Raw genomic sequence first — 15253 nt, 5'->3', positions numbered from 1 at the left:
AAACTGTGCTGGTCCTCTCACGTTTCCTATCTTTCGGCTCGCTGTCTGCGATCCCTTAACACCCTCCGTGTCCTGAATGGTACCTCCTGGAGAGCGGACCGAGTGGTCCTTCTCCGCCTCTATCGCGCCTTAGTGCGCTCGAAATTGGACTATGGAAGCATAGTCTACTCCGCTGCTCGGCCGTCTATTCTTCGGCGTCTCGACTCTATCCACCACCGTGGATTACATTTAGTGTCTGGAGCTTTTTACACCAGCCCTGTGGAAAGCCTTTATGCTGAGACTGCTGAACGTCCGCTGTCCAATCGGCGAGCAGTCCTTCTGAGTCGTTATGCTAGCCATCTGTCTTCCATGCCTGCTAATCGAGCCCATGACCTTTTTTTCGACGCCTTCTTTGATGTAGGGTATGCAGGCCGCCCCTCCTCCCTACTACCACCGGGAGTCCGCTTCCGTCAACTGCTCCATTCTCTTTCCTTCCTCTTTCCTAAAACCTTCTTGACAACTTGGGGTACAGCACCGCCTTGGCTCCGTCCCCGGATCTGCCTGCTCCGTGATCTTTGTCGATTTCCTAAGGATGGTACCCCTTCACTTGTTTATCGTCGGGCATTTGCTGCTCTATGTGCACAAATGACGGACGCCACATTTATTTACACCGACGGCTCGAAAACATCGTTCGGTGTAGGGAGTGCCTATATTGTTGGCGACACCCCAAATCACTTTCGGCTTCCCGACCAGTGTTCGGTTTATACTGCAGAGCTTTACGCTGTTCTCCAGGCTGTCCACTACATCCGCCGCCATCAGCGGATACAGTACGTTATCTGCTCAGATTCTCTCAGCTCTCTCCTCAGTCTCCAAGCTCTTTATCCTGTGCACCCTCTGGTCCACCGGATTCAGGACTGTCTGCGCTTGCTCCACCTGGGGGGCGTCTCGGTGGCGTTCCTCTGGCTCTCGGGACACGTTGGTATCTGTGGAAATGAGGCGGCCGATATTGCAGCCAAGGCTGCAGTCTCTCTTCCTCGGCCAGCTATTCAATCAATTCCCTTCGCCGATCTACGGAGCGTTTTATGTCGACATGTTGTTAATTTATGGCACACGCCTTGGTCGACACTTACACATAATAAATTGCGGGACGTGAAAGTTTTTCCTTGTGCTTGGACCTCTTCCTCCCGAACGCGTCGTCGGGAGGAGGTAATTTTGACTAGACTCCGGATAGGGCACTGTCTTTTTAGCCATCGACATCTTTTAAGCGGCGATCCTTCCCCACTCTGTCCCCACTGCTCTCAGCTGTGGACGGTAAGACACCTTTTAATTGAGTGCCCCTATTTTAATCCGTTACGCTCCCGTCTACAGCTATCGCCTGATATATCGTCGATTTTAGCAGATGACACGCGCTCAGCCGACCGCGTTCTCAAGTTTATTGTTGCCAGTGAAATGAAGTCAGTCATTTGAAGCTTTTGTTGGGAACAACCAACCCCTTTCTGTAGTGGATTTTTAAGCCTTCCTTCTGCTTTTAGTTTCTCCAATTTTATGACTTTCGTTCCCATTGCTGCTGGTTTTCAATTTCGATTTTTTACTGTTTCCTAAGTCACGGACTGGGCGCTAATGACCATAGCAGTTTTGCGCCCTAAAACCAAAACAAAAAAAAAAAAAAAAGGTTATTGTCCACTACCGAACATACAGGCGAGTAAGCAGGAACAACGAGGAGTGATTCGAGTTTTGGCGGCGGGGGGAGTTGGAGGTCGTGAAGTGTATCGACGGATCAAGGCTGTGTACAGTGAGTACAGACTGAGTTGGTTAAGTGTTGTGGAATGGCGCAAATGATTCCTTGAGGGGTGCTAGTCACTGGAAGACAATGCTTGTCCTGGACTGGCTCATCTTGTCATCACACCAGAAATGGTTGCGGAAGTGAATGCTTTAGTCTTGGATAACCGCAGAATTACTGTGGATGAGATCCATCGGTTACTGGGTATTAGTGTGAGCACTGCCCACACCATAATGCGTCAACACGTGAACTTTCGAAAAATCTGTATGCAGTGAGTTCTCCACCAACTGACTGCCGAACAGCAAAATAAAATGGTGCTGTCTTTGAGTCATCTGCAATTTCATCATGAGGAGGAATAAATCTTTCTGTCACCATTTTGAACCGGAAAGCAAGCATCAGAGCAAGTAGTGGAAACATGTGACTTCACCGCCTCCAAAGAAATCAAAGGTCGTGCACACCAGTTCTGGTAAGGACATGATGTCCTTTTTTTTTTTGCTTGTTTGTTTTTTGTTTTTACCACAAGACCCACTGCTTTTCAAGTTCCTAGAACAGGGAACCACCATCAATGCCCAGCGTTATCAAGCCACATTACAGAACCTTAGATGAGCCATCAACTCAAAATGCCAAGGCATGTTTTCCAATGGCGTTATCCTCCTGCATACAACCACACGTGGCCAATGCAGTGAGGACGACATTGCAGCAGTTTCGGTGGGATACACTGGAACATCCACCGTACAGTCCCAACCTTTCACTGTGTGACTTTCGTGTGTCTGGATGACTAAAAAAAGCTATTTGCGGACATGGAGTCACAACAGATAACAAAGTGTGTGATGGCTCCAGGCCTGGATCAGACAGCAGCCTACTAACTTCTTCAAGGATGGAGTTGACCGGCTAGTGTTGCAATGGGATAAATGTGTCAACAGTTTTGGTGACTATTTTTGAGTATGTGTACTGTGTATAACTACATTTTTGAGTTAATAAAATCATTACAGCTGCTTTACACTAGGGACTAGGTTTCATTTAAATGCCCCTTGTAGAAGTAAGTTATTATGTCCAAGTGCAGAGGTTTTCTGTTGCAAATAAATGACAGATAATTTTGGCTTGTTAAAAATGGAATTATGAAGCAAGTAAGTGGAATGTTGTCAAAAGTAAAAATAGACCTTAGAAACTAGAATTGCTAGGGAACTGATGTTGTATTGAATGTGAGAACTATTTTAAGAAAAGATACTGTTCTGTATTAGGTTGAAAAGAAATAAGCAATCTTTGAGATTTCTGGTCTCACATTTATTACAAACAGTGTCTTCTTGTCTTTTCTTTGTATTTTATGTTCTCTACTGAATATTATGTGGTAACTAAATATTTCCTCTTCCTCCTTCTCATCCTCTTTTACTGCTGCTACTGATGATGGTGATGATGATGATGATGATATTTTTGCTATAATTATAATTGGTGTTCTTTTACAGTTAGCTGACAGCATGAATGGACCTGGACAGAATGAAGACAACAGTAAATATCCAAAGAGAAGTAATTCATCTGCTTCCAGTAGCCGAAGCTTGCCTCCACAAAATGCTACAGAGACTACAACATTGTCACCAGGAAATCAGCAGACATACTTCTCAGAAGAAAAAATTACTATACCAGATATAGATGGTGTAAGTTATTTACATACGAATAATACTTTTACAAAATAATACAGTTGAGTGTGTTAAATTTAATTAATTTTTTTTTTGTTTTGTAAGTTAAAATATTTGTACAGATTCTTAAGTGGACCCCTGGTATTAGTAAATGCAAATGAAAACACCACTCATGGATTAGGCTGTAAGTGTGTTCCAGCTAGCCAACTGCTGTCTACAGGGCAGAATGACGAGTGATCTAGTACTTGTATTTATTTGACTGTATAATAATATGTACTGTGAAGTACAAAAATAAAATTTAGCCACATATTCATTGAAACATTGGACTTGCATTCAATGGATTATTATTATTATTATTATTATTATTATTATTATTATTATTTTACTGTTAGGCCATTACAGTGATAGTCATAGTTAATTTTGTATTTTATATTACAATTAGTGCTGAAAACCAGCAGACAGTATATGGAAATATGATGTGCTTGGTACAAGTGGAAAGAAAGAAAATTGTAGCTGTTTGTGAACTGATACATTAAAGTAATTACATACTGCCTGTTGACTTCTGTCTCAGGTTCTTCAGTTGACATTTGTTTGACAATTTTTCTGACACTTCGCCAGCCATCCGTGCTGGTGAAACATCAGAAAAATTGTCGAACTAACTTTGGCCAAAGAACCTGAGACAAGAGCCAATAGGCTACATGTCAACAAGTAGGTACAAAAGCCAGAACAATTTTGTACAATCATGTAATGTCACTCTGACTTCTTTTCAGGCTAATTTTTTATTTATTTGTGCAGTGTTTCACAGAAGCCTCTTGTTCGGGTGGCGCAAATATTTGATATGTAAAATTCAGAGATAAATAAAGTTCATTGTTTGTTATACTTTCTGTGTGAGGGAATAGTGAGGAGTTCACAGGCTTGCAGTGAAATGCTCCTTTTTTTGTTTTTAGGTAAAAATGTACTTTTCAATGTAGTTCAGTCTAGGTTAGTGCATGTTATCCAACCTTCTTCCAGTGAATAGATTCTACCTTAGAAATGTGTTCATTTAAGATCTTAAAAATACCCAGCTGTGGCTGCCATAACCTTTGACTATCACAAATTTCTTTAGATGTCTGAATAGGTGGGAGCAAGAGGGTACCAAATCTGGTTAACAGGACGAATGTTCTAAAATTATGTAGTTCACATTCTTTGGTTTTCATGCTGCAAAGGCACTTTTGCATGCCCTATTTGTATCTTCTGAAACTTTAATTTTTCATCTAGTCTGTCCAGAAGATTTTCATCGTATTCATTACCTGTTGTTTTACAGTTTTTGGTGTAAACAATAGGAAGAGTCTCTTTGCATCCCAGAAAAAACGAACTGCCTGTAACCTTTACAGCAGACCAAATGAAATTTGTCTTCTTTGGTGTGGGGCCACCAGCTTTCATCCACTGCTTTGATCACTATTTTGTTTATGGTGCAAAGTGGGTAACCAGTGTCGCAGCCACAATATCAAACCTGCACACAAAATCAGTTTGATTCTTTTTAAAATAGTTCAGACATTGCTGACAAATTTGTGTTCACATTTTCTTTTGGTTAGCTTTCAAACTATGAGGCACCTATCTGGTGTAAAGCTTTCTCATAGTTAATTGTTAATGTAATAAAAACTGTGCTCTTTCTGATATGCTTAGTGTGTCTGCTATTTCATACAGCTTCAGTTGCCAGTTTTCCAATACCAAGTTGCGTCTATTCTCAGTGTTGGAAATATGTGGTTGCAATTCACGAATGCCTTTCACATGATCATCTTCAGGAGAAGTACAGCCATATTTTAACCAAGCTGTCCACTACATCACTATTGAAAATCAAAGAACATACTCTTTATAGGCGTTAAACAACTCTGTATGAATTATTATGTGTGATAAATAATCCAAAACAAAGAATTGTATAATTAAAAACACATGGTATTCCAGTTTATCAATTTGAACAAAATCTTCCGTATGTGACTACTTCAAACAATTATATAAGCAAAACTATTCTGTAGGTAAAGTTGACACATAACTAACGTTATTGTGCTACATTTTACCAATGTTAATAAAGCAATATTAACATGCCAACTTCTCCTTGTCCTCATAAATATGTTAAGATGAACATGGAACAATTCCAATTTTCTGTTGTGTGGTTGAACTTGGGTGTAGCTGTCAGTATACATTTTTTTCCTTCTGTGGTGTCCATTAAAAATAAAAGCCAAGTATTTACTCCTGTGAGAAGGTTTTGTAAATGAAAGGATTGATTTAAAAAGTTCAGAAATGTGAATTTATCTCCAGTGCTCCAATATATTTTCAAGTCATATGACGCTCCTGTGGGTAACACTTGCCAATTTATCATTCGCATTATTAAGTCTTTAGTGTATTTTCAGTGAAAGTGTTGAGAGAGCTTTATCAGAAGATCACCCATGATGATATTATCACTTAAGAAAATTAAGTTTTGATAGTGCAGAAATGGTGTAGACTTGAAAATTGCAGAAGGCACCTGTGTGTGTACGAGCAGAGAAACATAATCTCATAACTCAATCTGTTTATTATTTTTGTATTTAATACTTAAAAGAAAATAGTTCATTTTGTGTTTCCATAGTCGCATCAGCTCAACAGCAGCAGTAATGTTTTGCTTTTATTCTGTAGCACTTTTGAGATCTTCGATGTCTTAAGAACTTCAGTGATGAGAAATATTCGTATCCTACTGTTTCAGGATTCCTGGTTTAGTTTCAGAAAACTATGGGCTTGTACTGGCCCTGGATTTCTCATGAGCATTGCATATTTGGATCCTGGAAATATTGAATCGGACTTGCAATCTGGAAGTGTTGCACAGTATAAAGTAAGAATGGATCATCTTATCATTCTTCATTATCAATTGTTGTCTACATTTGCACTCTGAAAATCACTACACTTTATGGGGTAGATAGATAATATCATACCAGTATTGGTTTCAACTTTTCCTATTTTTTATATTTGCACATTTCAAAAACACATAAATTTTAGTGCAGGGTTATTCATAAGGACCTATAGGAATTCAGAAGACAATTGTGAAAAAACTGCAAGAAATACAGAAAATTGCACATATCAGTTGGTAAAGCATCGTTTCAACTTTTGATCCATAATGCATGCTGTGGCTTAGTTGTTGCACTAGTAGACAGATGTGACAGAACATGTAGATAAATCATTCACTCTGTATTGTTGCACTGAATTAGTTAATGGCTGCAGATATCTACATCTACATCCATACTCCGCAAGTCACCTGACGATGTGTGGCGGAGGGCACCATGAGTACCTCTGTCGGTTTTCCCTTCTGTTCCAGTCTCGTAGTGTTCATGGAAAGAAAGATTGTCGGTATGCCTCTGTGTGGGCTCTAATCTGTCTGATTTTATCCTCATGGTTTCTTCGTGAGATATACGTAGGAGGGAGCAATATACTGTTTGACTCCTAGGTGAAGGTATGTTCTCGAAACTTCAACAAAAGCCCGTACCGAGCTACTGAGAGTCTCTCTTGCAGAGTCTTCCACTGGAATTAATCTATCATCTCCATAACGCATTCGCGATTACTACATGATCCTGTAACAAAGCATGCTGCTCTCCATTGGATCTTTTCTCTCTCTTCTATGAACCCTATCTGGTACGGATCCCACACTGGTGAGCAGTATTCAAGCAGTGGGCGAACAAGTGTACTGTAATCTACTTCCTTTGTTTTCGGAATACATTTCCTCAGGATGCTTCCAGTGAATCTCAGTCTGGCATCTGCTTTACCAATGATTAATTTTATATGGTCGTTCCATTTTAAATCACTCCTAATGCCTACTCCCAGATAATTTATGGAATTAACTGCTTCCAGTTGCTGACCTGCTATATTGTAGCTAAATGATAAAGGATCTTTCTTTCCATGTATTCGTAGCACATTATATTGTCTACATTGAGATTCAATTGCCATTCCCTGCACCGTGAGTCAATTCGCTGCAGATCCTCCTGCATTTCAGTACAATTTTCCATTGTTACAACATTTCTATATACTACAGCATCATCTGCAAAAAGATAGGCAACCTGATAAACTGTTTTCCTATGTGGGATGCATTGCGACTTCCTGCAGCAGCAACTTTAATGAATGTCACACATGTTTTAACAGTGCCATGTCACTAATGTTGCCCATATTGAGTATTTGTAATGTGAGTTAAAATCTTGGAGAGATGCTCTATATACTGATATGTGTTCATTCTCTGTAGTTTTTTTGGCAGTTGCCCTCTGAAACTCCAGAAGTACTCATGAATAATCCTGTATATTGTTCATAACAACAATGGAAATTCCTGGGTGGAAGGGAAGGCAACCACTCACCTATAGCTGGCTGATGTGTGGCACATAGAAACTTGCAATAGGAAACTATGTATACCAGCTTCCAAGCTCTTGCTCTAGTAGAAGCATGTCACACACACAACCACGCAAGCACCCAAATGCACATACCCATGGCCACATTGACTCTCACTGTGGAAACAGGCATGTTCATTTGGGTGCCTGTGTTGTGTGCATGAATGTTTGTGCTTCTACTAGAGAAAGAACAAGAGCTCCAGAACAAGTATAAACAGTTTTGTGTTGCATGTTTCTATGTGCCACACATCAGTTAGCTGTAGGTTGTTGGTTGCCTTTCCTTTATTTCCTGTACTTTATTCTATTGTCGAGGTCCACGTAACTTTGGCATGACAGTATAATAAGCTACAATTATACTTTTAGAGATGAAATGTGAAGCATTCATATCTTGGGAATTGATATGAATTACTAAAGCAAGCTAAAGTACAAGCTTATACCTGACAAGTATTGATCCTTATGTGGACTTCTTTTCATTACTTTTAGCCATGTCCAGTTGTTTTATGAATTATTTGGAGATAAGCATTAATTTAATGTAATATTTGGAATATTTGTCATTTATTTTATTTTAGTAAAAGAAATAAAATTAGTGATTAATATGTGACCATTTTTAAGTGAAATGAGAGCAGGTTGAGTGTAATATAATCAGTTAATTATTACAATTAGGGGCAAATTAGTTATGCGGGCTTAGATCTGTATAATTATACAGGATGGTCAGAAACAGTCTGAAAAGCTTGTAAGGGTGTTGCAGGGCAGGTTTTTCTGAGAAATAATTGTTAAGAAAAAAAACTGATACATTGTGCCATTTCTGAGTTAAAAGCTGCCATCCAGATACAGTTAGTGTCAGTTGTTCTTAAAGCATAAATGATAGCGCACAAAACTGCTCAGCCTTTGGCTCGGGTTCAATCTTTATTACCATGCCAAGTCCAATATTTGTATCAATCTCTTCTTTGGTTTTAGGAAACCAAATGAAGAATACATTTGGTGACGCTCTCTAGCATGACACTTGAATTTGCATGAGTAACAGTTTGATTGGATAACTTCAATGCTAATTAACTTGGAAACAGTGCAACATAGTGAACTTTTCCCTTAACAATTATTTCTCAGCACAACATGACCTGCAACATCCTTACAAGCTTTTCAGTCTGTTTCTGACCACCCTGTATATGATGATTACAAATAAAGAAAAAGGTCATACCTTTTGTTAGTGAGCACTTGAAATTAATTGTGATGTGATGTTACCTTTTGTCAGTGGGTGCCTGAAATTAATTGTGATGTTATGTTAGGCAAGAAATGGTGCAATATACAAAAAACATATTGATTATACAATATGGAGAAAAGCTGGAAATTGTAGAGCAACAACAGATGATCCCAACTTTGTCCAATGTAGATTAGCTTCCAGGAAAGTATATACGTAACACGTACCATCTCTCCACAGTTCCTACCAGCTTTATTCTATATATTATTTCAGAAGAGATGGAAACAAGACATCGCTTGTCAAAATGCTCTAGCTGCACTTATACTTTTAATGTTAAAATGTGCAACTATTTGAACTCTACAAAATTTCAATACTGGTTATAATAATATGTTGACTTATCAAGTTGGAAAGAACCCCCTATGCAAACTGAGAATAACTCAGAAGCTTCCAGTTCAGAATTAGATGTGTTCGTAGATGAGCTACATTGGCAGCCACAGATACAAAAACTTATGATTTTAAACATATTTTGATGTTTATGCAAAAGGTGTCAGGAATATGTTCACAATGAATGAAGAGGACACTTATCAGATATTACTGTGATATACCTGACTAAGAGAAAAATATACTCCTCATTTTTGAAAACTTTGAAAATTCTTATATGTTTTTCATGAATTTGCACCTAAAATAACAGAACTAACTTGTCTCCCTGATATTTCGGTATGGAGAAGACAAATTAAAAAGTAAATGTAAAGATTTGTATTCATGGAACATATATTGTGTTCACATATGATTGCTGTTTTGGAGACAGAACAGTTCCTCTGTAGAACTCAACACAGATTTTAAAAGCACTAATTTTATAAAATGCAGCATGCTCGTTTTATTTACAATATTGAGAAACCTGTAGATAATGGAATCCAGATTGATGCTGTATTCCTTGACTTTGGAAAAGCAAGAGATACAGTTCCATGCAGTTGCCAAGTAAACAAAATATTTACTTACAAAATATTGAAACAAATGTATAGCTAGATTGGAGGCTCCCTATCCAATAGAACCCAGTATGGTGTTCTTAATGGGGAAACCATGTGAGAATCAAAAGTAGCATGTGATATATCTAAAGGAACTGTGCTAGGAAATTGTTATGAAATGTTGGACAACTTGCTTGCAGATAGTGCCTAATGCCAAGACTGGCAACTGATCATCAGTAGAAACACTTTCTTTACAGACACACATTAATAGATGATAGTATTTAATATCACTAATGTAACATCAAAATTATCTGGCTGAACAGTTGTTTTAATTAGAATAAACTATTTCCGGGATTGTAACATGAAGGAGGCTATTGAAATAGAAAATGACAACACACTACACAAGAACAGTGGTATGCAGCACCGGTATGGTGGAGTAAAGCAGTTATGGGCCAAGTTTAAGCTGATCATAAACTGCACTCTGGAGAAGAATGTACTGAATAAGTGGATTAAGGACAGAAAAGACTCACCATGGTTTAATAACAAAATTCAGAAAATAGTGAAAAAGTAGGGACTCTTGCACTCTTGGTTCAAAAAAGAATGTGAAAATGACAAGAAGCAAAAATTAGTAGGAACTGGTGTGTATGTAAAAAGATCAGTGTGTGAAAAATAGAACTCCCAGCATCATACCATAGCAGAACATCCTGCTGAGAACCTGTGAAAATTCTAATGTGCCAGTAGAAGGAACTGAAAGAAAGTTGAAATTTTAAATTTCGTTTTTAAGAACTCGTTTACACAAGAAGATTGTACAAACATACCGTTGCTTGCCCATTGCATAGACTCCCTTATAGAGGACATAGTAATACACATCCCTGGAAAAGAGTTGAAAAGAATTAAGATGCCAAGTTGGGATGGAATCCCAATTCGGGTTTACAGAGAGCACTCTGTCATTAGCCCCTTACTTAACGTGCATTTATCATGAATCTCACACCCAGTGCAAAGTCCCAAGTGACTGGAAACTAGCATAGGTGACTCCTGTATATAAGAACGGTAAAAGAATGGACACACAAAATTACAGACCAATGCCATTAACAACAGCTTGTTGCAGTATTCTTGAACATATTCCAAGTTAAAATATAATAAATTTCCTTGAGCCAGAAAAGCTTCTGTCAAAAAATTGATATGGATTTAGAACTCAGTTTACCCTTTTCTCACATGATATCCTGCAAAGCATTCATGAAGGACAACAGGCAGATTCTGTATTCCTAAATTTCCAGAAAGCAGTTGACACAGTGTCATACTGCAGACTATTAACACATTGTGTGAGGACATGAGGTTACTCATGGTTTGCATGCCCTCCATTACAAATGGATCTCGAGATAACTCGTGTATTGTACACACTGTCTGTAGGTGCAGTCTGTTGTGATATATTTTAACTGCATTGTCTATTTAGGTGTTTATATCAGTAGTCAGTGTAGCAAACTTGATTGCCTTCCTGTACCTTAAGCTTAGTTAGCATTTTGATTATATTTTGATATTTCAAATAGTTGCTGGTTTCTTCTTGAAGTTCCTCCTGCTTTTAGGGATGGCCCTGTTCAGAAGACTGAAGAAAATGAATGAATCTGAAATACATTCAGAGATTTTGATGATCATTATTCAGGTGAAGGAAAATCCATATGATTGTGAAGGATTTGCGTTTGTTGACAGTAACCTTGTGTGTGAATAGTGGGAAGTAAGATGACAGGGTGACCAATTAACCAGTAGTAGCTTGAATTATACAATTGTTTCAAGAAGTGTGTTTCCTTTCTGCTCTGAAGATAAAGTCCTGAAAGCTTCGCAGCTACTATTAGTTTTTATATGCCCATCTGTCATTCAAATGCCTGGTCTTAAAGACAGGGGGTGACCTGACCTCTTTCATAGCTAAAAATACCTATTATGACTGCAGAATATGCATTTTAAAAAAAATGATGATAGGGGACAGTGGTCACTGATCATATGAAAAAGGCACTTGGAGGGTGGTTCATGTTGTTTCTTAGCTGTCAGTGTTATTTCCCCTCTGGGTGCAAGATAACTGTAACAAAAATCACATTATTTTCAAAGCCTGAAGACTTGTAACCCATTAAATATTTTTCAAATGCATATTTCTTTTTCAGTACTTCACATGTCTTCAATATTCACAAAGTTTACTCTTGTTACAGCTATTATGGGTGTTAATGTCAGCTACTGTGCTTGGTCTGGTAATGCAGAGGCTCTCAGCACGTCTTGGTGTTGTCACTGGCCTTCACCTAGCAGAAATGTGCTATCGCCAGTATAGAAAATTGCCTCGAATATTTTTGTGGATAATGGTAGAAGTTGCCATTATTGGTTCAGATATGCAAGAAGTTATTGGTACAGCCATAGCCATATATCTTTTGTCAAATAGGGTGTAAGTATAAAAAGTTAAACACATAAACATGATAAAATAACTCAAATACTATGGTCTTTATTTTACTTTTTAGATACATGTTAGCTAACTGATATAATCATTGTTTGTGTGTAACTTGTTCAATGGTCACTCTCATTAAATCATTTATTTCATTCTAAATCCAATATTAAAATGAATAGTATAATTTCTTGAGCCATTGTCATTGCTAGATGGGGTTGTAATGACTTATAATTAGACAGTGAGAGTATATTATGATTTGTGGTGTCTCAGCTTAGTTAAGGATTACAAGGGAGCTCTAGGAGGAGCCATACAGTTGTATTAAGGCAAGATCAAAATGGAATCAGGATGCTATTGTATTCCACTGTCGAAGTATTCAGGCAACTGGATGTAACAATATCCATGTGCACTATAGACAAAATTATTGAACTATCAGTGATAATGTGTGTGGCTATTAATTAGTTTTGACATGTACTGTTTTGTATTAACATTGTTAGCTGTCCATTATTTTCTTAGTACTCAAGGAAAATTAGTCAGTGCTCGTATTGTTCCAAAAGTGAATCCAGTAGTTCCATTACTTTTAAGTGGAAAAGACATCTTCCTGCCATGTGTTGCTTATCTATAATTTAAGGCAGTGCTTGCATAAATGCAGCTATGATATGCACATGATTGTGGTGGTGATTTATGATGGCGTCTTTCATAGTAAGTAAAACATGTATTGCAAGGTTAAACAAAGGCAAGATAATAAGAATAAAAAATCTGAATAGAGTTAAGAGATGGCAATAAAAGAATTGGTGGTACCAAGGTCTCGTTCTGTAATTTTGAACAGATTATTCAGGTTTAAGGCCTTTAATTCTTTTCTGTACTTTGTTAGTTATAGTTATTGGTAACAGATTAGTAGTGGCTGTATGATTCTGTACAGATGTAGAGGGACTAGACCCTGTTTGCCAATGCCTAAAAGCAACTTTGAATACAACTGACAAGCTACAGACTGCTTCACGGAGTTGAGGAAGCCTGGGATGTCAGGTGTGACACTTCATATGCATCGGTCCAGTTTCCTGTGAAATGCATAAACTTGCCTGCTCGAGTGCACAGTGACTGTGTCTAGCTCATGGGTCTTTGTGTAGATGGTACATTTGAATACACACCTGTCTCTGTATAACTTAAAGAGTATGAGGTGTCTGTTGCTGAAGAGATGTTTGAGCCAGCTTGAGTCACCTCATATCATGTGACAGGTTTATATTTTTGGGAACTCATAGCAAGTGCAGAGGGAAGAATTATTGTTGGTTATTGGGAACACCATTCTTATATATGTAATGGAAGTCCCTCAGGAGCACAGCAGTCATGAAGTGTGTGTTATTGGGAGGAAGGTTTCCACCAGAGTTGGAGAAGAGGCTATATTGGCCACTATACAGTGCACAAGGTGTGCTCATTTGCGAGTCATGGTTTATGTCAGCCCTGGTGACTCCTCTCACTTTGGTTCAGATGCCATCTTCAGTTCCTTTTGTTGGCTGACTGAAATGGTGGAAGCACAACATGCCATTTGTAGCGTTGTTCCCAGAACTGACTGGAGTCCTGTGATTTGGTGTACAGTGAGATGTTGAAACCAGAAGTACTGCTAATTCAGTAATACATCTGGATGTAGACTCACTGATGTGCTGTCAGGCAGAAAACTAATGGGTTCCCCTGAACATGTCAGATGTGTACTACATACAGACAGGTAACAAATATGTTTGATCTGTAAAGATATCCTTGCAGATCAGACTGAGAAAATGTAAACCTGGTATTGGTTATCTGTTTGAGTATTCAACCATTTTCATTTATAGTAATAGCAATAATTTCTACAAATTGCTTGGAAGGCCAAGCTGGATGAATCAAAAAATTATTAGCAACAAAATCTTTCAAAAAGTCTGTATGATATTGATGATGAATTTATTCCCATAAGAAACTGTCACACATAATGAGCTAAATACCAGTTTAAAACATGAGATAGTCTGGCTAGAGATGTGCATGCAAAGTGATCCAAAAATAACTTGTTTTATTGGCTACCAGTGTCAAAAATCAAAGTAGCATTTCTGGGTAAGTTTGGAGAAACCAATTTTAATTTCTTTATCATGTTATACTAATAGGATGAGATCTCAGCAGCAATTACCTGTTAACTAAGCATCTAGATCAGATCAGTGTGGTTATCAGTATCACATCAAAATAACCAGTGTTTTGTGCCAGCTGTTTGGTCCCTTTAATCAGAAACTTTATTTGTGACTGCTTGCCACACCTAACTCAAATTTATTGCTTACTACAGTTATTTTATATTGAGATATTCTGTGACTGCTTGCCACACCTAACTCAAATTTATTGCTTACTAAAGTTATTTTATATTGAGATATTCTGTGTGTCAAACAGAGCATATCAGTTCAATGGAAGGTGACAACAGATATATAGAAAACTTTGTTGGAGTAGTGCTGCAAGGTGGCACAGAGGCGCAGTGTGACCACACCAGATGGGACTGGTAATATGTGTGCGTAAGGAAGGCACATACGGGAAGATGTGGAATGAAAAATATAGAGAGAAAAAAACAGATTTAGAAGATGAGACGGTGATAAAGAATAGACGGCATGAGGCATAGTATGGAAGGGAATCAAGTGATGTTATAAATACGGTAATGGAAAATCCTTCGTGGTATATAAATAACTTGAGGAGTAAAGGTAAACATTAACCAAATAGTTGAGATGCCGAGTCATTAGTGGGCACATAGATGAGACAGAGAATGTTGCTACCTGTTGGACAAATCCCCCTTCAGAGCAATAGAGTACACACACACACACACACACACACACACACACACACACACACACACACATACACACATGTATGTGTTTGGATTTCTGTTTGTGACCAA

The 15253-nt window shown here is 38.2% G+C and overlaps 1 protein-coding gene across 6 annotated transcripts in view; it reads left to right on the top strand.

The window, feature by feature from the left end:
- The window catches only part of LOC124555626 (protein Malvolio), a 368432-nt gene that overhangs the window by 256519 nt on the left and 96660 nt on the right, over positions 1-15253 (top strand). For all 6 annotated transcript variants that reach the window (XM_047129599.1, XM_047129600.1, XM_047129602.1 and 3 more), the window contains 3 exons: positions 3223-3411; positions 6113-6238; positions 12131-12357. In XM_047129599.1, the coding sequence (XP_046985555.1) occupies positions 3235-3411; positions 6113-6238; positions 12131-12357 (530 nt within the window). In that variant the 5' untranslated portion in view covers positions 3223-3234. The remainder of the gene's footprint in view (positions 1-3222; positions 3412-6112; positions 6239-12130; positions 12358-15253) is intronic.

Source organism: Schistocerca americana, chromosome X (assembly GCF_021461395.2).
Source record: "Schistocerca americana isolate TAMUIC-IGC-003095 chromosome X, iqSchAmer2.1, whole genome shotgun sequence".
Lineage (NCBI taxonomy): Eukaryota > Metazoa > Arthropoda > Insecta > Orthoptera > Acrididae > Schistocerca > Schistocerca americana.
This window is presented reverse-complemented; position numbering and strand designations above follow the sequence as displayed.